The sequence below is a fragment of the Budorcas taxicolor genome, chromosome 2 (assembly GCF_023091745.1).
Source record: "Budorcas taxicolor isolate Tak-1 chromosome 2, Takin1.1, whole genome shotgun sequence".
Taxonomy (NCBI): Eukaryota; Metazoa; Chordata; class Mammalia; order Artiodactyla; family Bovidae; genus Budorcas; species Budorcas taxicolor.
Window position 1 is genome coordinate 48,793,503 of NC_068911.1, and position 24,341 is coordinate 48,817,843.

Sequence of the window (24,341 nt, forward strand, 5' to 3'; positions counted from 1 at the left end):
ACACTCCATTTATCAATGTGATTATAGCTAAGTGCTGATTAATTTATGATTTATTTCCTGCCAGCATTTTTTGCCTTGTTTATGCAATAAAGTAAGATTTGCATTGTTAATAATAGTCTCTTGATAAACGTATTTATGATTAGTAAAATCTCAAAAGTACCACTATCCCTTTTTCTTTTCTTCTCAACTCTGAACTTCCATTTGTAAAAAAGCAGGTCACTTGAGAGGCCTTCTTTCTGTTTGCTTGGTTTTCTGGGCATTTGTTTGCTTGTTTGGTTTTTTGTTGTTTTGGGGCATTTTTTTGGCTATGGTCCTTGTTTAGGCACTCAGGATCGTCACTGTGCCTGCCACATCTCTCACTGCAGCACATGGCCCAGGTGCCCCACGATATGTGGGGTCTTAGTTCCCTGCCAAGGGAACCAAACCCAGTCCCCTGCATTGGAAGGCAGGTTCTTAACCACTGGACCACCAGGGAAGTCCCTGTTTTCTGGTTTTTTTCATAATTTATTGTGGAGTCTTACTTTTCCTGACTATAAAAGTAACATTCAGTGTATGAATCTATATAATACAGACAAAGCCAAAGTGAAAAGCAAGTCATTTTGTGCTGTAGTTACCTAGTCTTACCCTCTTCCATTTCGGCATGAAGGCCCCATCTCCCATAACATTCATTCAGTTAAGAGGCGTAGTCATGCTGTGCCTACAGTCTGTAAATCTGCTGTGTATTTATTTGCTTATTTATTTTCATTTATAATGCCATGAAACATCCTATGGTAACACCCTATGATACCTCAGCACTTCTGTTGAAAGATGCTATGGGTCACCCTGGAGGGGAGATGAAATGCTGTTCATCTGCTCTGCCACCCTTCTAGACAGTTCCTCTTACCTTTCCATACTAGGAGCCTGACCCGAGTTCTTCCTCAACTTGTAGGGCTCAGCACCAGCCTTGGTTCTGTCAGGCTCTTCACCAAGCACTTTGTACAGATCATGCACATCTCCCATCTTCTTGGAGATTACATTCTAGCAAGAGTTCAGTCGCTCAGTCGTGGCCAACTCTTTGCGACCCCATGAACTGCAGCGCACCAGGCCTCCCTGTCCGTCACCAACTCCCAGAGTTTACTCAAACTCCTGTCCATCAAGTCAGTGATGCCATCCAGCATCTCATCCTCTGTCGTCCCCTTCTCCTCCTGCCGTCAAATCTTTCCCAGCATCAGGGTCTTTTCAAATGAGTCAGCTCTCCACATCAGGTGGCCAAAGTATTGGAGTTTCAGCTTCAACATCAGTCCCTCCAATGAACACCCAGGACTGATCTCCTTTATTGTGGACTGGTTCGATCTCCTTGCAGTCCAAGGGACTCTCAATAGTCTTCTCCAACACCACAGTTCAGAAGCATCAATTCTTCTGCGCTCAGCTTTCTTTATAGTCCAACTCTCACATTCATATATGACTACTGGAAAAACCATAGCCTTGACTAGATGGACCTTTGTTGGCAAAGTAATGTCTCTGCTTTTGAATATACTATCTAGGTTGGTCATAACTTTCCTTTCAAGGAGTAAGCGTCTTTTAATTTCATGGCTGCAATCACTATCCGCAGTTATTTTGGAGCCCAGAAAGATAGTCAGCCACTGTTTCCACTGTTTCCCCATGTATCTGCCAGGAAGTGATGGGACCGGATGCCATGATCTTAGTTTTCTGAATATTGAGCTTTAAGACAACTTTTTCACTCTCCACTTTCACTTTCATCAAGAGGCTTTTTACTTCCTCTTCACTTTCTGCCATAAGGGTGGTGTCATCTGCATATCTGAGGTTATTGATATTTCTCCCAGCAATCTTGATTCCAGCTTGTGCTTCACCCAGCCCAGCATTTCTCATGATGTAGGAAATGGCAACCCATTCCAGTGTTTTTGCCTGGAGGATCCCAGGGACAGGGGAGCCTGGTGGCTACCATCTATGGGTCGCACAGAGTCAGACACAACTGAAGCGACTTAGCAGCAGCACTCTGCATAGAAGTTAAATAAGCAGGGTGACAATATACAGCCTTGACCTACTCCTTTTCTATTTGGAACCAGTCTGTTGTTCCATGTCCAGTTCTAACTGTTGCTTCCTGACCTGTATACAGGTTTCTCAAGAGGCAGGTCAGGTGGTCTGGTATTCTCATCTCTTTTCAGAATTTTCCAGTTTATTGTGGTAAACAGTCAAATAAAAGACAAAATGTAAGGGAAAGTTATGGCTGGAGATGTGATTTTTTGTAAGAGTTTTAAAGGGAAAGCTGTATCAAAGAACTGATCTTTGAGTAAGAGACATTAAAGAGATGAGGTGCTGGCCATGAGAGTATCTAGAAAAAGGCATTTCAGACTAAGAGCAGCGAATGTGAAAGCCTAAGACAGGGACGTGCCTCTTGTGCTCAACACATAGCACAGAGGCGTTGACAGATGAAGCTGAGTAGACGAGGGGAGTGGGAGAGACGGCCAGAGACACAGGTCGGGACTGTGAGAGCTTAGGAGCCTCTGGAAGGATTTTGACTTTGCTGAAGGAGATGGGAGCTATGAGAGGGATCTGAGTAGAGGAGGAACTTGAGCTACTTCTGTTTTTAATAGACCACTCTGGTGACTCTGTAGAAAAAAAGACTGGGAACAAGATTAGAATTAGGGAGATGTGTTTAGAGGCTACTGCTTTAACAGCAGGGACCAGTGAAGGCTTCAGCCAAGGTAGTAGTACCAGTGGTGTGAAGTGGTGAGAGTGTAGATATTTTATTGAGGAACTGAGAGGATTTCTTTAAAGAGGGATATTGTGCATGAGGAACAGCATCAGAGGAAACTAAAGGTTTTGATCTTAGTAACTGGAAGCATAGGACTTCCCTGGTGGCAAAGTGATAAAGAATCCACGTGCCACCGCAGGAGGAGCAAGAGACACAGGTTCGATCCCTGGGTCAGGAAGATCCCCTACAGTAGGAAATGGCACCCCACTCCAGTATCCTTGTGTGGAAAATTCCATGGTCAAAGGAGCCTGGCAGTCTACATTCCGTGGAGTCTCAAAAGAGTCAGACATGACTGAGCGACCGAGTACAAACACAAAACTGGAAACCCTCGTCTTCAGTACAGCAGAGGGACTCCATTGTGTGGGGAGAGATTAGGAGTTAGCTTTTGCTCTGGTGAGTTTGAGTTAGACTTTCACATGGACATCAAGTAGTCTGATCTGTAAGCCTAGCTTTTGGAAGAAAATTAGGTTGCCGCTGTAAATTGGGGAGTTGCCATTGTATGTATGAGTTATGTTTAAAGCCATGAGCCTGGCTGGGTAATGGATAGGATCCTCTGAGGAGTGAGTGCTGATAAGAAACAGAAGTAGTTGTAAACCGAGCCCTGGGGCACTGCACCATTTTGAGAAGGAAGAAGAGTCCGAAACCAGCAAAGGAGACTAAATGGACAGGCTGCAGTGACGGGAATAAAACGTGGTGCGTGTGATGTCCTGGAAAGCCAGGATAAGGGTCACAGCTGCTGAGAGGTCGAGTGAGGAAAGCACTGAGCAGCAACCGTTGGGTATAACAACGTGAAGGTCATGGGGATCTTGAGAAGAGCAGCTGCCATGTAGTCATATTGGGCCACAGCACGGTGGGTGTGGGTTCAGGAGAACGCTGGGAGGTAACTGTGAGAGACATTGAGTATAAACAGCCCTGGAGGGACTTGTTACAAAGCACCAGAAAAAGGAGGGCCAGTATCTGAAGGGAAATGATACCAAGAGAGTGTTCTTTTTGGCTGCACTGGGTCTTCGTTGCTGCACACGGGCTTTCTCTGGGTGCTGTTCTTCGTTGTGGTGCACAGGCTTCTCATTGTGGTGCTCTCTCTTGTGGAGCACGGGCTCTAAGCATGTATGCTTCAGGAGTTGTGGCAGGTGGGATTTTCCCCGACCAGGGATCGAATTCATGTCCCCTGCATTGGCAGGTGGATTCTTAACCACTGGACCACCAGGGAAGTCCCAAAAGTTATTCTTAGGACAGGACAGATGAGTTTGGTATGTTAGTGGGAGTGAGCCAATGAAGAGGGGACAACTGATGATGCAGGAAAAAGATGAATTCTTGCGGCGATGTCTGAGGAGGTGAGAGTGGGTGGGACCTACCTTAAATGTGAAGGAATCTGCCTTTCCTGAAAGCGCAGAGAGAAAGGAAGTGCCTGGTCACTGTGCAGGTGAGTGGGTATATGTGGTGGGGATTTATGGGCATTTCCTTCTGATGGTGTCTGTGTCTTTCTGTCAAATAGAAAGCGTAGGCATTAGCTGAGGGAAAGGGCAGTATGGGAAGTGTGGAGGGCAAATGGACTTGGCAGATGCAGGAGGGCCTCCCAGCAGCGGTGCTGGCCTGCTTGAGGTTAGCAAGCATGCTATCAGGATGCCTGTTTCATTGCTGTGTGTTTTCCTCTGGCTGCCCTCAGCTGCATAGGTGTAGACTTGGTTGGAGAGTTGGGTTTAACCTGCTGTGCTTTTTGTTCAGTGAGTGCAGTACAGCATGAGAAGGGACAGTAAGTGGATGAAATTGATAGGAGAGCTAAAACCCAGTGATAGGAGTGAGGAGATATTAGCGGGATGAATGACAGCAAAAAAACTACTATGATTAATGGAAAATAGTTGTTAATGGTGTACAAGAATTGGAGGTGAGTTGCTAAGAGAAGTGACCTGGAAAGAGTTGCTTTTGACTGGAAAGTCAGATGTCAGAAATTGAGATTTGATGACAGAGTTGAGGCTGTGACTGTTGGGAATGGATGGCTGAGGAATGGTAGAAGGAAAGGACGAACCAAGGATACAGTAGAAGAGTTGAGGTGCACTTTCATCATGAATTGCAAGTCACCAGGTATATGACCCATACAAGCCCAAACAAACGCTGTTGCCTTTGTGCTTAGCATGCTTTTTGTCTAGAGGCACTGACTGGCTGTGCTCTGAAGCCAGACCGCCTCTCTCAGTCCCCAGCTCTCCATCACTCTCTGTGTGATGTGTGCCGCATTTTCCCATTGTTAAGTTCAGGGACAATACTGTCTACTTACTCAGATTATTATTGAAGTTTATTATTGAGGTGATGGGTTATCGCCTAGAATTCACTGCTGAAAGACTTGAAATATAGTGGCTTGAAATTGTAAGTTTTTATTGTTTCCCTTGAAGTGAATCCTGAGGCAGACAGTCCAGGCATGGTATGTGGATTACATTAAATCTTTAGGGATCCAGGCTTCTACCACCCCTAGCATTTGACCCTAATGCTCTTGATTCAAGATAGCTGCTGGAACTCCACCTATCCCATCTGAGTTCCAGGGTCACAGGAAGAAGACACAGAGTGGGTAAGGCCTTCTTTCTTTTAAGGAAAGTTCTTAAAATTTCTGCAAAGCACTAGGATTTTCATTTCAAATAGCCATACCATACAAGGGAAACTAGTAAATACGGTCTTTGAGCTGAGTGGCAATGTGCCCATTTCAGGGTGAGGAGTACCTGGACTAAGGGAGATGAAGGTGTGAGGTGTCAGCAGTGGGCAACCTCTGCCGCAGTTAGCGTGCTTTAGCATGGTCCTGGGCACATGTAATGCCGGCTCTCTTTCGATCGTTGTTAACTCTCCCTGATGGAAGTCAGCGGACGCTCCGCCGTGTTTGGGTTCTCATACATGTACACCCTGTTTCCTATGATAGCAGTTCCTCCTCTGGCTGCCAACACCACGTCTCCATCTCTTGCATTGCTGGCTAACAACCTGTCCATGCCTACAAGTGACTTACCCCCTGGTGCTTCGCCAAGGAAAAAGCCTCGGAAGCAGCAGCATGTGATTTCAACAGAAGAAGGGGATATGATGGAGACAAACAGCACTGATGACGAGAAGTCCACTGCCAAGAGTCTTCTGGTGAAGGCAGAGAAGCGCAAGTCTCCTCCCAAGGAGTATATTGGTAACGCTCACTTGAGTTAACTTTTGTCATGGAAAGCTTCCCACTTAAGCTAGGAGTTTATCCCTGAGGCTGTTTACAATAGCTAGATTTCACTTACAGCTCATCCGCAGAAATTGTACCAGGAATATTGTTGCAAATATATAGTAAGCTATATAATGTTTTCTTTTTCTTCTCGTTTAAATAGATGAAGAAGGTGTAAGGTATGTCCCAGTTCGTCCAAGACCTCCCATTACTTTGCTCCGTCACTATCGGAACCCCTGGAAAGCTGCTTACCACCACTTTCAGCGGTACAGTGATGTCCGGGTCAAAGGTCAGTTTTGCCAGAAATGGTTAGTGTTGACTCATGCAGTTGGTCTTTCACTCAGCTTGTTAAAGTCACAGTAGAATGAAAAGACAGAATCATAGTTTTCCTGCTTCCAAAAGAACCCTGTCAGTTTTGTTATAAATTTATTGTTTACTTTTAAGCATAATATATAGTTGAGCATAAAATTTGGAGAATTATCCTTTGCCTTAGAAAGCTATATGTATTTTACTGGAAACACAGTCTAATGAATAAGACTACCTGTGTTGCCAACTCCCCAAGTAGTGACAGATGACCTCCTTAGCCCCTAAAGTAGCTGAGGAGGAGCTATACTAGATTGTTACGCGACATAGACCACAGTAGTCCCAGGATGCTCAGATGTGCATTCAGCAGCAGCCCTAGAAAGTGTATTTTCCAAAAGGCCTTTTGTTTAACATATGTGAAACAAAAGATCTTTTGTTCAACATTTGTTCAAACATATGTGGGATGATCTAGTGTGAGCACACAGTAAATGTTTTTGTGGTTGTTGAACTTGAGAATAACATTCTAATAAACACGCTTATAGTGAAAATGGCTGATAGCAGTTTGCTTGAATCAGCAAATATTTCTGTGGATAGATTTTAAGTGTTATTAATCTCAAATAAAGTTAGGACCAACCTAGATAGCATATTCAAAAGCAGAGACATTACTTTGCCAACAAAGATCCGTCTAGTCAAGGCTGTGGTTTTTCCAGTAGTCACATATGGATGTGAGAGTTGGACTGTGAAGAAGGCTGAGCACTGAAGAATTGATGGTATTGAACTGTGGTGTTGGAGAAGACTCTTGAGAGTCCCTTAGACTGCAAGGAGATCCCACCAGTCCATCCTAAAGGAGATCAGTCCTGGGTGTTCTTTGAAAGGAATGATGCTAAAGCTGAAACTTCAGTACTTTGGCCACCTCATGAGAAGAGTTGACTCCTTGGAAAATACTCTGACTCTGGGAGGGATTGGGGGCAGGAGGAGAAGGGGACGACAGAGGATGAGATGGCTGGATGGCATCACTGACTCGATGGACGTGAGTCTGAGTGAACTCCAGGAGTTGGTGATGGACAGGGAGGCCTGGCGTGCTGCAATTCATGGGGTCGCAAAGAGTCAGACATGACTGAGCAACTGAACTGAACTGAATCTCAAATATAATCATTGCATAGAGAAGTGTGAGTTTTCAGAGAATTGGCCATATTTCCTATTCCTTCAAATAAATTGTATTTGGAAGCTTCTCCAAGGGTTCCCTTGAAGACTCAAAATGAGTCCAAGTTAGACGGTGCGGACTAAAGCCCATGAGCGGGAGTGAAGATCCTGACAGTTCAGTCTCTGAATGGGAGCACAGAGGTGGCTGTACTGCCCAGCTTTTCTTCCTCATGAGTGTACCCTGAGTTTAGAAAAGAGGGTGAAACTTCCAAAGAGAAATCAGAGGATGTGGGCCTTTGGTGAAAGTAGGATATGAGCCACCAAACATTTCTTCACACCACAGAATTCCATATTATAGCAGGAAAATATTTACAGTTTCCCTAGTAACATTTTAAGCCTTATAAGAAAATACTTATTGCTTATTGGAATTCACTCTTCATAAGCTGTCTCAAGAAAGGTAATTTGACAGCTGAAAATACTGATGATTCTTAAATCTTCTGTTCAAATATGTATGTATTAATCACTTTGTGCCAAGTCTCTTGACTATTAAACTTTAATTGAATTGTTTTGCCTAAGCTGTAAAGTCATATTCATATAAACAAGTAAAGACAGAATACTGAAAACAGGTAATTCACTTGAAGAAAAGAAAAAAGAAATGGCAAAGAAGCACAGGAAACAAACAGAAAACAAATAATAACCTGGCAGACTTAGCCTTACATATCAGTTATTGTCTTAAGTGTCAATAATCTAACATATCAATTAACACACAGATTGGCAGAGAGAATGAAAAAAAGATCCAGCCATATTCTGTCTGTAAGAAACTTCAGATAGAGTGTATCAGTAGAATGACAGGAAAAGGATGGAAGACCAAACACTGCAAAAATTAATTTTAAAAGAGTGGCTATATTAATATCAAATAAAATAGACTTCGGAGGAAAGAAAATTACCAGAAATGAAGAAAGGCATTACATACTGATTTAAAAAATAGTCAACAAAAACCAAGAGCTTCAGAAATATGAAGCAAAAACAGCTGAAAGAAATAGTAGGCAAATATGTAGTTATGGTTAGAACATCAACATACTCGTCTCAGCAATTGATAGAAGCACTTGATAGAGAATCAGCAAGAATATGCAAGAAGTGAACACCACAAACCAACATTTAGTAGACATTTATAGGGCACGTGAGCTGCAGCAGAATACATATTCTCTCAAGATGCACATAGACCTTATTTAGGATCATAAACCTCAACAATTAGGGGAGAGTTGAAATCATGTAGAGTATCTTCATTGGCCATGATAGACTCAAACTAGAAACCAATGACACATAACGGAAAAACCTCCAGCCCATGGAAATTAAATATGGGATGGCCGTGGTTCACTACAGGGACAAAGATACTGGCACAGCAGTTCTGGGGAGTACTCATTGGTATAGCCCTCCCAGAAGCTGCCATTAGCTCCCCGCAACAACCTCTAGGCTCCAGTGCTGGAATGCCTCAAGCCAAATAACCAACAGGGCAGGAACACAGCCCCACCCACCAGCTCATGCTTGTGCTAAGTCACTTCAGTTCTGTCTGACTCTGTGATCTGGTGGAGTATAGCCCTCCAAGCGCCTCTGTCCATGGGATTCTCAAGGCAAGAATGCTGGATTTGGTTGCCATTTCCTACTCCAGAGGATCTTCCTGACCCAGGAATCAAACCTGCCTCTCTTGCATCTTCTGCAGTGGCAGGCGGGTTCTTTACCACTAGTGCCATCCAGCAGACAGCTTAAGTCTTCCTGAGCACTGCCTTGACCACCAGAGACAGAACCCAGCTCCACCCACCCCTAATGGGAGGTCAGGAGCCAGTCCCTCCCATTAGGAAATCTGCACAAACCTCTTAGACAGCCTCATCCCCCAGAGAGCAGAGAGCAGAAGCAACAACTACAGTATTGCAGCCTGCAGAATGGAAACCGCAATCACAGGAAGCTAGACAAAATGAGACAGCAGAGAAACATGTCCCAGGCGGAGGAACAAGACAAAACGCCAGGACAACAGCCAAGTGGAGACAGGCGGCCTACCCGGGAAAGAGTGAGATGATAGTAAAGAAGATCCAGCACAGAAAAAATATAGAGGCATAGATCAAGAAGATACAAGAGATGTTTTACAAAGACCTAGAGGAACTAAAGAACAGAGATGAACAGCACAGTAATTAAAATGAAAACTACACTAGAAGGAAGCAATAGCAGAATAACTGAAGCAGGGAAGTGTATGAGTGATGTAGAAGACAGAACGGTGGGATCACTGCCATGAAGCAGAATAAAGAAAACAGAATGAAAAGAAATTAAAACAATCTGAGAGACCTCTGAGACAACATTAAATGTACCAGCATTCACATTAAAGGGGTCCCAGAAGAGAGAGAGAGAGGACCTGAGAAAATACTTAAAGACATAACAGCTGAGAACTTCCCTAACATGGTAAGGGAAACAGTCACCCGACTCCAGAAAGCAGAGTGGCAGGCAGGAAAACCCCAAGGAGGAACACACCAAGACACAGTAATTTTTTTCAAAAAGACAAAAATAAAACATTAAAAGCAACAAGGGACAGGTAACATATATGGGAATTCCCATAAGGTTATCAGCTGATTTCTCAGCAGAAACTTTGCAGGCCAGAAGAGAATGGTGCAATATATTTACAGTGATGGAAGGAAAGAACCTACAACCAAGAATACTCTACCCAGCAATCTGAATCTTTCATTCAGATTCAATGGAGAAATCAAAAGCTTTACAGACAAGTAAAAGCTGAGAAAATTCAGCACCACCAGACCAGCTTTGCAATGAATTCTAAAGGAACTTCTCTAAGCGGAAAAGACCACAACTAAAAACAAGAAAATTGCAAATGGGAAAGTTCACTGGCAAAGGCAAATGTTCAGTAAAGGTAGGAAGTCATATCCACACAAATGCGATATCACAACCAGCAGTTGTGAGGAGACCACAAATGTAGGATATTGGAAATGCATTTGAGATTTAAAAACCAGTAGCTTATTAACAATCTCATTTATGTATAGACTGCTGTATCAAAACCTCATGGTAGCCACAAAGTCGACAGCAGATAAACACTTAGAAGAGGGATCCAAACACAGCACTAAAGTTAGTCATTAAATGACAAGAGAACAAGAGAAGACCTGTGAAGAAAAAAGACCGATGGAAACAATCCAAAACAATAAAATGGCAGTAAGAACATACATATCAATGGTTACCTTAAATGTAAATGGATTAAATGCTTCAAGCAAAAGACGTAGACTGGCGAATGGATACAAAAACAAGGCCCGTGAGTATGGTGTCTGTAAGAGAACCACTTCAGATCTAGGGGCACACACAGACTGAAAGTGAAAGAACGGAAAAAGGTATTCTGTGCAGATGGAAATCGAAAGAAAGCTGAAGGACCAGTACTCATACCAGGCAAAATTAGACTTACAAACACAAAGGACACTACGTAATGATCAAAGGATCAATCCAAGAAGGTGTGACAATCATAAATAATATATGCACCCAACATAGGAACACCTCAATATGTAAGGCAAATACTAACAGCCATAAAGGGAGAAATTGACAGTAACACAATAATAGTGGGGGACTTTAACACTCCACCGTCATCAGTGGACAGAGCATCCAGACGAAATCAGTAAGGAAATACAGTATTAGAAACACTAATAATGCCACATGCTGCTGAGGATGTAGAGAAACTAGATTTCTCATACATTCCTTGGAGCATTTCGATTGTTATCCCACTGCCTTCTAGACTCCATTCTCCTGAGAAGTCAGCTGTTGATTTTAATGGGATTATATTGTAAGTGATGCATCATGTTTTATCTTACTCCTTTGAAGATATTTTCAGCTTTGACTTTCAACATTTTTACTATGATACGTCTGTCTGTATACATTTATCTTCTTTGGAGTTAGCCTTGAGCTTCCTGATATATACTTTACTGTTTTTCAGTAAATGTGAGAAATCTTAAGTCATTTTTTCTTTGAGTATTTCTTCTCCTTCATCTCTTTTCCTTTTGGTACGCCATTATACATGCATTGGTGCTCTTAACGGTGTACAATTTCTGTCTCTATGTTGATACTCCGTTTAATGTGACATGATTATCATCCCTTCTTTTACTTCTTCACTCATACTTTCTTTTCATTCTGTGAATTTATTCATAATGGCTACTCTGAAATCTTTTTCTGTTCAATCTGACATCTGGTCACTCTTGTCAAGCATTTTCTGGTGCCTATTTCTTTTTCCCCTTATGTGGGTCATATTTCCCTGTTTGTTCGAATGCCTCATAATTTTTTTTGGAAACTGGACATTTCAGATAATGCAGCGACTCCAGGCACTGGTCTCACTGTCTCCTCAAAGACCCACTATAGTCATTTGCATTTTTAGCTGTTTAGTGACTGGTTGGATTCTTTTAGTGAAGTCTGATCAGCTCCACCCCACCAGCACCGCCAAGTGGGAAGCCTCTGATGTTACTCCTTGGGGAGACATAGCTTTGAGTGTGCCCACAGCCACCGTGGGAGGACAGTAGCATGGGCAGGCCTCTCTCCTCCTGTTTCCCTGACCACGTCCAACTGATAAACCCCACTTATTGCTTGCTATTTGATCTGTTAAAACACAGTACTGGATTGCCGTTAAACACAAATTCCTCTGCAAACTAATCCAGTTGTATTGTAGCTCCTTGCCAGAATGGTTTCTGAGGTCAGTGTTTGATAATCATTCTGCCCCCAAGGAGAGCTCCTGCCAGCTCTCTCGCTCCTTGTTCTCTCCTGCAAATGGGTCAGCCCACAGTCTAGGCTGTATCTTCACTGTGTCTGCACATTTCCTCTTACCTACACCCTCCACTGCTCTCAGGAGCGCCTTTAGGTTTGAACTTCACACTCTGTTGAAATTGGAGCCAACTCCTTTGGCAAGAGATTAGAAATTTCCTGTTTCGTGGCCTGTTTTTTTCTCCAGGCAGAATCTCTGAGCCTGGGGCTCTGGAGGTGGGGGTGGGCCAGTGGCAACTTAGCAGGTGAGTGCTCATTGGAGGGGAGGTGGGGTAAGCAGCCTGTCTCCCACTTGGCCTGCCTCTCCTAGGGTGATGCCACCACTTCACAAGCCAGGAGAGGGGCTCCTGGGCCCCAGTGTTTTCAGCTCACCTTGCCTAAGGTACAGTCTCCCTTCTACAAGTGGCGATTGAGCAAAAGAAGGGAGCCCCCACATGTCGACTAGACTCAGGGCCTGAGACAGCCTCAGCAACAGGGAGCAGGATGGGAAATGCCTTGCTCCTTCTGGGAACTGGAGGAGAGGGAACCCTGTGCTTGGGGCTACAGCAATCTGGAACAGAGTCTCCACCTTCCAAGCTAGAGTGAGAAGCAGAAAGGGATCAGTCTTGGTTCAAATGCCACAGACTTACTGGTCTTTCACCTTTTAGTAGATTTGTTTGAATAGATGTTTCTGCCATGCTGTTAACCATTAGGACCTTTTCCCAGAGGTTTAAAGGGTTGTTTTTTTTTTTTATTTCTCCAGTTCCATTGGGGAAACTGCTTAGCAGAACACTGGCATATCACAATTCAGCTGTCTTTTACACATTACTGAGCTACTCTGGAAAACAGTTGGGTAGTTTCATAAAAACTAAACATATACTTACCATATGACCCGACAGTTGCCCTGCTGGGCATTTATCCCAGAAAAATGAAAACCCTCTGTCCACACAGAAATCTGGATAGAAGTGTTCATAGCAGCGTCTTTGATAATAGCCAAGAGCTGGAAGCAACACAGATGGCATCAAATGGTTAAACAAACGAGCCGTTGACTCCTGTCAGCAATGGACAGGAAAGAACTATTGATTATGTAACAGCTTAGGCATTGTGCTTAGGCTTACGGGGAAATCAATTTTCAAAACATGCACCCCCTCCCTTCCCCAGAAAAAAGACACATGCTGTGCAGTTCTGTTTATATAATCTCAAAGTGACAAAGTTATACACAGAGAGAAGAAATGAGTTGATAAAGGGTTAATCGTGTGGAACGGGTGGTGTGACCGTAAAGGTGTGGCGCAGGAGGTCTCTCACGGTGATGAGTGCCTCTAAACCTCAATTGGCACAGCAGTCACATAAACTTGCATGTGATACGATGACATGCACTCACTTTACATCAGTGGCAGTCTCCTGGGTGTGACGGCTGTACTGCAGTTACTGAGATGCAAACAGTGAGGGGAAACTGGGTGAAGGGGGAAACTGGGTGAAGGGAAATACTGGGCCTCTCGTTACTGGCTTTTTATTTTTTCCCCAACAAAAGCTTTAGTGAGCTATAATTCATGTAGCATGCAGTTAACCTCTTACAATGTACAACTCAATGATTCTTGGTATATTCACAAAGTTGCGTGTTTATCTCTACATTTAGTTTTAAAACATTTTCATTAGCCCAACAAGTACAACCCTTAGCTATCATCACCAGTCCTGCCATCTTCACTCCTCCCTACGCCCAACCCTAGGCAACCTCTTTTATCTACTTGCCGTCTCTTTAAATTTCCCATTGCTGGACATTTGCTACAAACAGAAGCATATACCATGCGGTCTTCTGTGACAGGTTTATTTCACTTAATTTAATGTTTTCAAGAGTCATCCGTATGGCATGTATCAGGACTTCAGTCAATTTTCCTGCCAAATAATACTCTATTTTATGGATGTATAACACATATTATTTATCCATTCATCACTCAATGGGCATTTGGGTTGTTTCCACTTTTGGATTATGAGTAATGTTCCTATCATCATTTTTGTGGAAACATTTGTTTTCATTTCTCTTGTACATACACCTAAGAATGGAATTTCTGGGTTATTTGGTAACTATTTAACGTTCTAGGAACTCTGAGAGTATTTTCCAAACCAAATACATTTTACTTTCCCACCAGGAATGCATACAACTTCTGATTTTTCTACATCCTCACCAACACTTTATTATTATCATGGCATCTTAAGGGGTTTGAAATGGTACTTACTGCAGTTTTTATTTGCATTTCCCTAATGCCTAATGACGGAGAAGGTGATGGCAACCCACTCCAGTACTCTTGCCTGGAAAATCCCATGGAAGGAGGAGCCTGGTAGGCTGCAGTCCATGGGGTCGTAAAGAGTCAGACACGACTGAGCGACTTCACTTTCACTTTTCACTTTCATGCATTGGGGAAGGAAATGGCAACCACTCCAGTGTTCTTGCCTGGAGAATCCCAGGGACGGGGGAGCCTGATGGGCTGCCGTCTGTGGGGTCACAGAGAGTCGGACACGAATGAAGCAGCTTAGCAGCAGCAGCAGCAATGCCTAATGATGTTGAATATCTTCATGTTTGTTGGCAATTTGTATATGTTTTTTGGAAAAATGTGTGTTTAGATATTTTGCCCTTTTTAATTCGTTTGTCTTTATTGTCGAGTGGTGAGAATTCTTCCCGCACTCTACAGACAGGTCTCTTGCCAGATATATCTCTATACTATCTTTGCAGCTTCTGTGACTCTGTAATTATTTTGAGCTGAAAAGTCTTTTTATAATGCTCGTAACGACAGACACGAGACCATATAAAACTGATGAAAGCTGAAGAGAGTCAGTGGACTTCGTCAGTAGCATGGTTGTGATGTTACACTGTGGTTTTGCCAGATACTACCACTGAGGGGAACTGGATAAAGAATACATGGGACCTCTCTGTATTATTTTTTACAATTGCATATGAATCAGTAATTATCTCAAAAAGTTTAAGATTTTTAAATTACTTTCTTGCTAATATTTGCCTACCAGATAAGTTTGGGGGTTTTGTGTTGTTAATTGTTCTAGGAAGTAAAGTTGATCAGTTTTAGGTTCACAACAGAATTGAACAGGAGGTAAAGAGATTTCCCGTGTCTGCCCCCCATCCCCTGTCCCCACACACGCACAGCCTCCCTCACTCTCAGCATCCCTCACCACAGTGGCACATTTGGTGAGCCTACACTGAAATAATCATCACCCAGAGTTTATCATTTACATTAAGGTTCAGTCTTGGTCTTATGCATTCTATCAGTTTTGACAAATATATAGATAGAATTTTTTTCAAGATTAATTTTTTAGCGACTTCCCTGGTGGACCAGCGGTCAAGAATCTGCTTTCCAATGCAGGGGATGAGGGTGCAGTCCCTAGTGGGGAACTGAGATCCCACATAGCAAAACAACTGAGCCCATGCATTCTAGAGCCCATGCTCTGCAACTAGAGAAAGCCTGAGTGCCACAGCAAAGGTCCAGTGCGGCCAAAACTCTAAACAGAAAAAATATTAATTTTTTCAATAAGAGATATTTTTAATAGTTTTTGATTATCCATGTAATGTGTAAATCCATTTTAAGTCCTGGTGAGCAGTAATATTAAAACTTCACAGATATATCTAAACTCACCTCTGACAGGTACTCCTCAATCCTAGTTTGTCTTTCCCCAGTCCAAATGATCAAGTTCGTATTTATTTTACTACAGTGCTGATTCATGGACTTTTCCACCTGAATTTAAATGTTACTCAAGTTGGAGCCCTAAGATTTCTTCCAAGATCTAGATAACACCACAGAGCTTCTAAGCTTCGTGCCCAGACTCTCTACATGCTTGCAGACATCACACATGAGCAAGGCTTCAACCCACTAAAGACCGTTTATCTCACTTAAAACTTTAGAGTATTAGCTTACTCTCTTTTGAACTCATTAGATTAGCAAAGTAAGTCTTATTTTGCTGGAGTAAACCAAAAGAGCTTTTATTCATATTGTGACTTACATTCTCAGTGACTTTTTTTTTTTTCTGGTTCCAGAGGAGAAGAAAGCTATGCTGCAGGAAATAGCTAATCAGAAAGGAGTCTCGTGTCGAGCCCAAGGCTGGAAGGTTCACCTCTGTGCAGCCCAGTTGCTGCAGCTGGTAGGTGGCGCTCTAGCAGTTGTGATGTCCTGCTAAGGACACCTGAGTTCATAGAGCATTTTCTTTCTGAAGCGCTCCCAGTTAACATGGGTCATGGTGGAGTTTTTAATGTGTCAGGACCTACAGTTAAGGTTCATATTATGTGTTGCTGTGACATCTGAAACAGAGGGGGCCTCAGGGGGCCTGTCAACACATTCTCACTGCTCCTCACTGTGGGAGTAAGGCCTAGTTCACACTTCTCCCTGAGTAGTGGGCTTCAGTTCTCCTCCAGCTTGAGATACTCAGATAAGCCAGTGATGTCCTCCTGGGGGCACCAGGGGGCGCCACACCCTCTTACACTACAGAGCCTGCCTCCTTCAGCCCCTACCGGTTCCCTCTTTGCTCTCTCTGTCATGGAGGGCACCCGCTCTGGGGTTCGGCCCGACGTGCAGTGCCCTCCTCCCTGGGCCGCAAGTATACTGACTAGTAAACTGCTGTTGATCTCATCTGTCCAGTGCGTTCTGTGTTCAGCCCTTTCCATAACCCCTGGGCAAGACTTCTTCCTTCAGCAAGATAAAGAGGAGCCGATCAAAATAATCTCACAAAGTCTTTCTGTCTTTGGAGTAGTCATGATCTGAAGAACATTGTCTTTTTATGAGTGTTTTTTTTTTTTTTTTAAGTAGTACCATGGCTAGGTTTAAATTTAGCATAAAAGTATATTTTTATGGAACTTATAGACTTGCTTTTCAGAGAAATTGGGAATTTAGAGGAGAATTTAAAAGCTATCCTTGGACTTCCATGGTGGCGCAGTGGTTAAGACTCTGAGCTTCCACTGCAAGGAGATCAGGTTGAATATCTTAGGGAACTAAGATCCCACATGCTGCGTGGTGCAGCCAAAAAAAATGTTATCCTAGAAGATACTCTGAATTACAGCAAATTGTGATGTGAATTGTTGATTAACTTTCCTTACTGTACTGTATCTTAGTCATTGGGAGAAATTAGTTTATCACCCGAACAGACCTGATACCAGTTTACACAGGTGATTCAAGGTGGGTATTTTGCCTGAGTTTGATGAAGAAAAGTATTTCTGAGGTCATGATTCCCTCCTTGTTTGTTGCAGACGAATCTAGAACATGATGTTTACGAAAGACTCACCAACCTGCAGGAAGGGATTATCCCAAAGAAAAAAGCAGCAACTGATGATGATTTACACCGAATAAATGAACTAATACAGGTTTGAAGGAGCCCTTTCCCTCCCCTTATTTCTCCCTTCCCCTCTCTCCATTAATATCTTTGGTAAAAACCAATTATTTTCTTCAGCCTGCATTATCCAGAAACAGTAAAGTGTTTTTTTCCTATGTGAAAGCCTCAAAATGGCTCAGTTCAAAGGTGAGAAGCTCTTTAAAAGCCACACTGTCTTGAAGATTGCTGATGGATGATGTCATGTCTTTTGTTTCAGGGAAATATGCAGAGGTGTAAACTTGTGATGGATCAAATCAGTGAGGCCAGAGACTCCATGCTTAAAGTTTTAGATCATAAAGATCGTGTCCTGAAGCTTCTAAACAAGAATGGGACTGTCAAGAAGGTGTCAAAATTGAAGCGAAAGGAAAAAGTCTAGACCCCGAATCAGGACTTTGAAAAAAGAATTTATGGAGAATGATGCTGGGGGTGGGGGAAGGGATTGGTTATTTTCAAAGTGGAACAATGAGATAAAGGAAAGCGTTCCTTAGTTCATGCGTGAAAGCAGAGGGACCCGGAACACCCAGTGATATGGAAGGGTCAGAACTGACCTGACGGGGGACTCCAGTCTTTCTTTCACGCGTCTCCCTCCTGTGCTGACTGTGTTGTGCCTGACTCCTGTTGCCACAGGGTCTCCCGGTTGGAGTCAGTGACACAAGTGACAGGCTGGCGTTTTTCAGCCTTCCAGTTGATAAACTATTTATCTGATGGATTCCTGCAGGACCCTTACTGAGCCTGAACGGAAAGTATCCACTTGGACCATCTGTTCTCTCTCTACACTGAAAATCAAACCTCTTGCCCTCGCCCTAGTCGGTTCTTACTCTGTCTGACCTTCAGATGCCCACGCTGGCCTTCTAAAGCAGTGCCATGGCACTTGAGAGACTGCCACGTCTCACTCTAAAGGGTTTGAACTGCCAATTCTTGTCATTTTCTAAAGAACCATTTCAAAGTGAAATTGTTATACTGTCTGTCCTGCGTGTGTCAGAGTTGGGTTTTTGTGGAGGTGCAGAGCAGGCAACACCTTAAGTTGCTCTGAGATCCTTGTTCCGAAGTACATTCTTGGTTATCTGTACTTCTGTAGCTGGTGTGATGCTGTTAATTATACGTATGGCACATCTCCAAATGTTAATAAAGGACTCAAAGAGGTTTTGTACATAAGCAGTTTGCATCTTTTTATGAAGCTCATCAGTGCTGTACTGCACATCACTGGAGTGTTTACCCTTCTGGCGTTTCTTTCACGTGGTTGAGTCTACCCTGACAAAGTTCGGTTGCTCCACACAGAGTTCCACTTACCTTGGTATCTTGAAGATGTCGCAGATGGTGAAGCCTGTGGGCTTTTGATTATCTTAAATATGAGACTACATTGTACCTCATTGTAAATATAAATTGGTCATTTTATAGTACAAAAAATAAGGCTGCGGTAATCAGGGAAGGACTTCCAGGAGAGAGGATTTTCTTTGTGAGGTTACCTTGTGTGACCTCGCTGGCGTGGGAAGGTATCCTAGGCTTGCTTTCTCTTTTTTTGGCTGCGCGTCGGGTCTTGGTTGTAGTACAGGGGATCTCTGTTGAGTTATGTGGGATCTCTAGTTGTGGTGCACAGGCTTAGTTGCCCTGTGGCATGTGGGATCTTAGTTCCCCAGCCAGGGACCTGACCTGCATCCCCTGCAGGTGAAGGTGGACTCCTAATCACTAGACCACCAGTAAAGTCCCCAGCCTGGCTTTTTGCCTTGTCCTAAACAAATCTGAGAGTCAATGCCAAATTTGATCCAGTCTTTGGAACCACTGTTATAAATTGGTCATATTATAGGAGTTAAGGCTGCAGTAATGGGGGAAGGACTTCAGGAGAGTGGATTTTCTTTGCGAGGTTACCTTCTGTGAACTCGCTGGAGTGGGAAGGTTAGCCTAGGCTTGCTTGCTTCTTTTTTTGGCTGAGTCGGGTCTTAGTTGTAGCACGGGGGATCTTCATTGAGATGCCGGATCTCTAGAACCCTGGCAGGGGAACTAAGATCCCACCTGTCACAGGGCAGCTAAGCCTGTGCACCACAACTAGAGTCTAGCTCTCCTGAGACAGCCTTCCTTGAACTGGAGTGGTAAACTCTCATCTCATATGGGACCGGGGAAGAGAAACGAAGCAGGCTTTCTGCCTTCTTCCAATGTGGCCGCATGGCCTGCATAGTCTAGGCTAATGAGGTCCTCAGAACAGTTAAGGCTGCTTCACTAGAGTGTTCTGACCCGAAGCCATTGCTGACTGTGCGCTAGACTCCAGTATAGTGTTCTATGCAATCCAGTAATGATGTTAGAACAGGGCTCCTTTGCCTCTGTTTCTCATGGTACATGTTGCCTAGCGATGCATGGTGCGCTGGCTTGTGAAGGACAGGACCCGGGTATTTGGGATCCTACATCAGAGACCTGGTCTCTCTACAAGTATTGTGTGTGTGCTCAATCACTCAGTTGTGTGTGACTCCTTGCCACCCCAAGGACTTGTTCAGTTCAGTTCAGTCGCTCAGTCGTATCCGACTCTTTGCAGCCCCATGAATCGCAGCATGCCAGGCCTCCCTGTCCATCACCAACTCCCAAAGTTCACCCAAACTCATGTCCATCGAGTCAGTGATGCCATCCAGCCATCTCATCCTCTGTCGTCCCCTTCTCCTCCTGCCCCCAATCCCTTCCAGCATAAGGGTCTTTTCCAATGAGTCGACTCTTCGCATGAGGTGGCCAAAGTATTGGAGTTTCAGCCTCAGCATCAGTCCTTAATACCCAGGACTGATCTCCTTTAGGATGGACTAGTTGGATCTCCTTGCAGTCCAAGGGACTCTCAAGAGTCTTCTCCAACACCATAATTCAAAAGCATCAATTCTTCAGCACTCAGCCTTCTTCACAGTCGAACTCTCACATCCATACATGACCTCTGGAAAAACCATAGCCTTGACTAGACGGACCTTTGTTGGCAAAGTAATGTCTCTGCTTTTGAATATGGTATCTAGGTTGGTCATAACTTTCCTTCCAAGGAGTGTCTTTTAATTTCATGGCTGCAATGTTACCTCTGTTTAAACAAAACTTCAGTAGTTTGATAACCCTGGTCAAAAGAAGCTTGTCAGTGCAAGCTTTGATGTCAGGGCAGGTGAGAACAGTGGTGTCTTCTGTCTTCCCTCACCTTATGAGAACAATGTGATCAGAAGGTGGGAGGGGATGGAGGAGGGAGTGAATCATCTGTGTATACACTTATTTTAAAACAGCTTTATGGAGCATGGATTGACATACTGAGCACCTTAAAGTATACAATTTGATAAGATTTAACCTATGTAAATACCTGTGAAACATTCACCACAATCAAGAGAGGGAAGAAATCAGACCCAAACATTTCCTTGTTGCCTCTGTGACATCTTGCCTCTCACCCCTACCTGCCCTCCACCCATCTCCAGGCAAACATTAATCTGCTTTCTGCCACTCTAGTTTCCATTTTCTGTGATTTCATATGAATGAAATCATACATTATATTATTTTTTGAGGGAGGGAGTCTGGCTTCTTTTACTCAGTATGGTGGAAATTTATGCTGAAATTTATTCCTATGGCTTATTTTAATGGTTCATTGCTTTTTATTGCTAAAGGGGAAGCATTTTGTCATCTGAATATGTGTATTCCTTCCACAAGTTGCTTCTTTGTCCACAGACATTCAGGTTGTTAGATTTTCGTTATTATAGATGTATGAACAAATGTTGGTATACAACTTAACTGGTGATTTTATCTTAGTTGTATTTTTTAGGGATTTATGACCAGGAGATGGTGCTGAGAAGTCCAGACACCCAGTGGCTCCTGGTCCAAAAAACTATTACTCACAAGTTTATCATATTATTTTTTAAAACCTGGATATTACAAAAGATCATTAACTAGAAAATACCTTTTTTTCTTTATCATAGTAATTAAAAGTCACAGTTTCAGAGTTTAAAGTTATTTTAGAGGTTATATAGTCCAACCTAACCTGTGATGAAAGGGACACCTTTGAAAGGATGTACTTTTTTATTATAAAATTCTCCCTGGTGGCTGACAGTAAAGCATCTGCCTACAAGGCAGGAGAGCCGGGTTCGATCCCTGGGTCAGGAAGATCCCCTGGAGAAGGAAATGGCAATCCACTCCAGTATTCTTGCATGGAAAATCCCATGGACAGAGGAGCCTGGTCGGCTGCAGTTGCCTGGAAAATCCCATGGATGGAGGAGCCTGGTTGGCTGCAGTCCATGGGGTGGCAAAGATTGGGACACGACTGAGCGACTTCACTTTCACTTTCACAGCACAGATAAAAGTACAGGAAACAAATATATAGCCTTGTAAGTTCTTAAAAGAACAACTTTGAAATGATCCCCCAGGGTAAGAAATATAACTTTGCTAGTCACAAACTGCTGTATCCCGATCACAGCCCTCTTCTTCCCTCTAAAATAACCATCTTAACTTTTACTCCAAAATAATCAATTTTATTGTGATATAATTACAGAGTTAAATACCCACATCTTAAATTTACAGTTTCGTGTATTTTGACACATAACATACAACCATTGCTAAGATCCAAATAAAGAGCCATGGCATTACTGTATAACCCTAGAAAGAGTGCTCCTTTGTAGTCCATACACTTCTGTACCCACCCCCAACCCCTAAGGTAAACACTGAACTGCTCCCCCTTATCATAGATTGGTTCTGTCTGTTCTGGAACTTCATGTAAATAGAATCATAGAGCATGTACTTGTTTGTATCTGGCTATTTTGATCAACATAATTTGAGATTCTTCCATCTGCTAAGTGTATCCTGAGTTGTTTTGCTGTGTGACTATGCCACAGTCTGTTTACCTGTTATCCCACTGAGGGACGTCTTGCTGCTTCGAGCTCTTGACTATTATGAGTAAAGCTGCTGTGAGCATTCAAATTCAGGTTCTCATGTGGAAATAAGTGTTCAGATCAGTTGGGTAAAAATCTAGAAATGTGATTGCTGGGTCATAAAGTAAAACTAGGTTTAGTTTTATAAGAAACTGCCAAACTGTCTTCCAAAGCAGCTGTGCCACTTTACATTCCCACCAGCAGAATAAGAGTTGCTGCTGTTTCACATCCTCACCAGCGTTTAGTGTTGTCAGTGTTTGGATTTTAGCCATTCGAACAGGTGTGTAGTGATTTCTCGTGACATGAAGTTGAGCATTTTTTTTCAAATGCTCATTTTCCACCTTTATATCATTTTTGATGAAGTGTTTGTTCACATCTTTGCCTGTATTTTAATTAGCTTCTCTGTTTTCTGATGGAGTTTTAAGGGTTTTTTTGTGTATTTTGGATACCAGTCCTCTTTCAGGTAAGTGTTTTGCAAGTATTTCTCCCTGTCTGTGGCTTATGTTGCCATTTACTTAATAGTACCTTTTGAAGAGCAGTTTTAAATTTTAATGCATACAACATCAGTTTTTTCTTTTATGAATTGTGTTTTGGGGTTATATCTAGACTCTGCCAAACCCACGGTCACCTAGATTTTCTCCTGTGTTTTGATATAGTAGTTTTATAGTTTTGTGTTCTACCTTTAGGCTGTCATGATCCATTTTGAGATAATTTTTGTGAAATTTGTAACATCTGTGTGGAGTGTTTTGGTTTGGGTATGGGAGGGTGCACATGGATGACCAATTGTTCCATAACCATTTCTTGAAAAGACTATTCTTAATTAAATTGCCTTTGTTCCTTTGCCAGAGGTCAGTTGACTGTAATTGTGGAGGTTTTTTCCTGGGTTCTGTATTCTGTCCCATTGACCTACTTGTCTGTTCCTTTGCCAGTACCACTTTGTTTTGATTACTGTAGCTTTACAGTTTTAAAGTTGGAAATATCAGTTCTCCAACTTTGTTCTTCAGTATTACGTTGGCTATTCTAGGTCTTCTGTCTTTTCATATAAACCTTAGACTCTGTTAATACCTACAAAAAGCTTGCTGAAATTGTGACTAGTATTACATGACTCTATAGATCAAGTTGGGAAGGAATTGCCATCTTAATAATTAATGTTGAGTGTTGTAGTCCGTGAACTTGGACTATCTCCTCATTTATTTAGATCTTTGATTTCTTAATCAGTTTTGTAGTTTTCCTCATGTACAGCCTGTACATATTTCATTAGATTTATACCTAAGTATTTCATTTGTGTGTGTGCTTTTGTAAATGGTGCTGTATTTTTTATTTCACTTTTTTTTTTTTTTTTTTTTGGTGGGAGGGCGCTATGCCACACTTGTGGGATGTCAGTGGGATGGCTTGTAGGATGTTAGTTCCCCAGCTTGGGATTGAACCCAGGCCCTCGGCAGTAAAAGCACAGAGTCCTAAACACTTGGCCTGCAGGGAATTCTCTATTTCAAATTCTAATTGTTCTTCTGTGGTGTATGTGAGAGCGGTCCCCATTTATCTACTATTAACCTTGTGTGCTGTGATATTGCTATATTCAGTTTTTTTGTTGGTTCTCCAGAACTTTCTACGTGAACAGTGATTCCGTCTCTGAACAAATACGGTTTTACTTCTTTCTCTGTGTAGTTTTTATCTCCTTGTGCTGTGCTGTGCTAGTTCACTTCAGTCATGTCCGACTCTTTGTGACCCTGTGAACCTGCCAGGCTCCTCTGTTCATGGGGATTCTCTGGACAAGAAGACTGGGTGGGTTGCCATGCCCTCCTTCCCGGAGGTCTTCCAGTAAGGTCTTGAGTAGGAGTGGTAAAAGGGGATATGCTTGCCTTGTTCTCAGTCATAGGGTAAAGGTACAGTTTCTCACCACTAAGTGTAAGATTGGCTGTAGGGTTTTTTAGGAGATGTTCTTTATCAAGTTGAAGTTACTCCCTGTTCCCAGTTTGCT

The 24,341-nt window shown here is 42.9% G+C and overlaps 1 protein-coding gene across 3 annotated transcripts in view; it reads left to right on the plus strand.

Annotated features, from left to right (window-relative positions):
• The window catches only part of SAP130 (Sin3A associated protein 130), a 74,960-nt gene extending 56,401 nt beyond the window's left edge, over nt 1-18,559 (plus strand). For all 3 annotated transcript variants that reach the window (XM_052660195.1, XM_052660194.1, XM_052660196.1), the window contains exons 17-21: nt 5,658-5,906; nt 6,091-6,216; nt 16,180-16,283; nt 17,383-17,496; nt 17,722-18,559. In XM_052660195.1, coding sequence (XP_052516155.1) covers nt 5,658-5,906; nt 6,091-6,216; nt 16,180-16,283; nt 17,383-17,496; nt 17,722-17,880 — 752 coding nt within the window. In that variant the 3' untranslated portion in view covers nt 17,881-18,559. The remainder of the gene's footprint in view (nt 1-5,657; nt 5,907-6,090; nt 6,217-16,179; nt 16,284-17,382; nt 17,497-17,721) is intronic.
• Nucleotides 18,560-24,341: the final 5,782 nt, after the last annotated feature.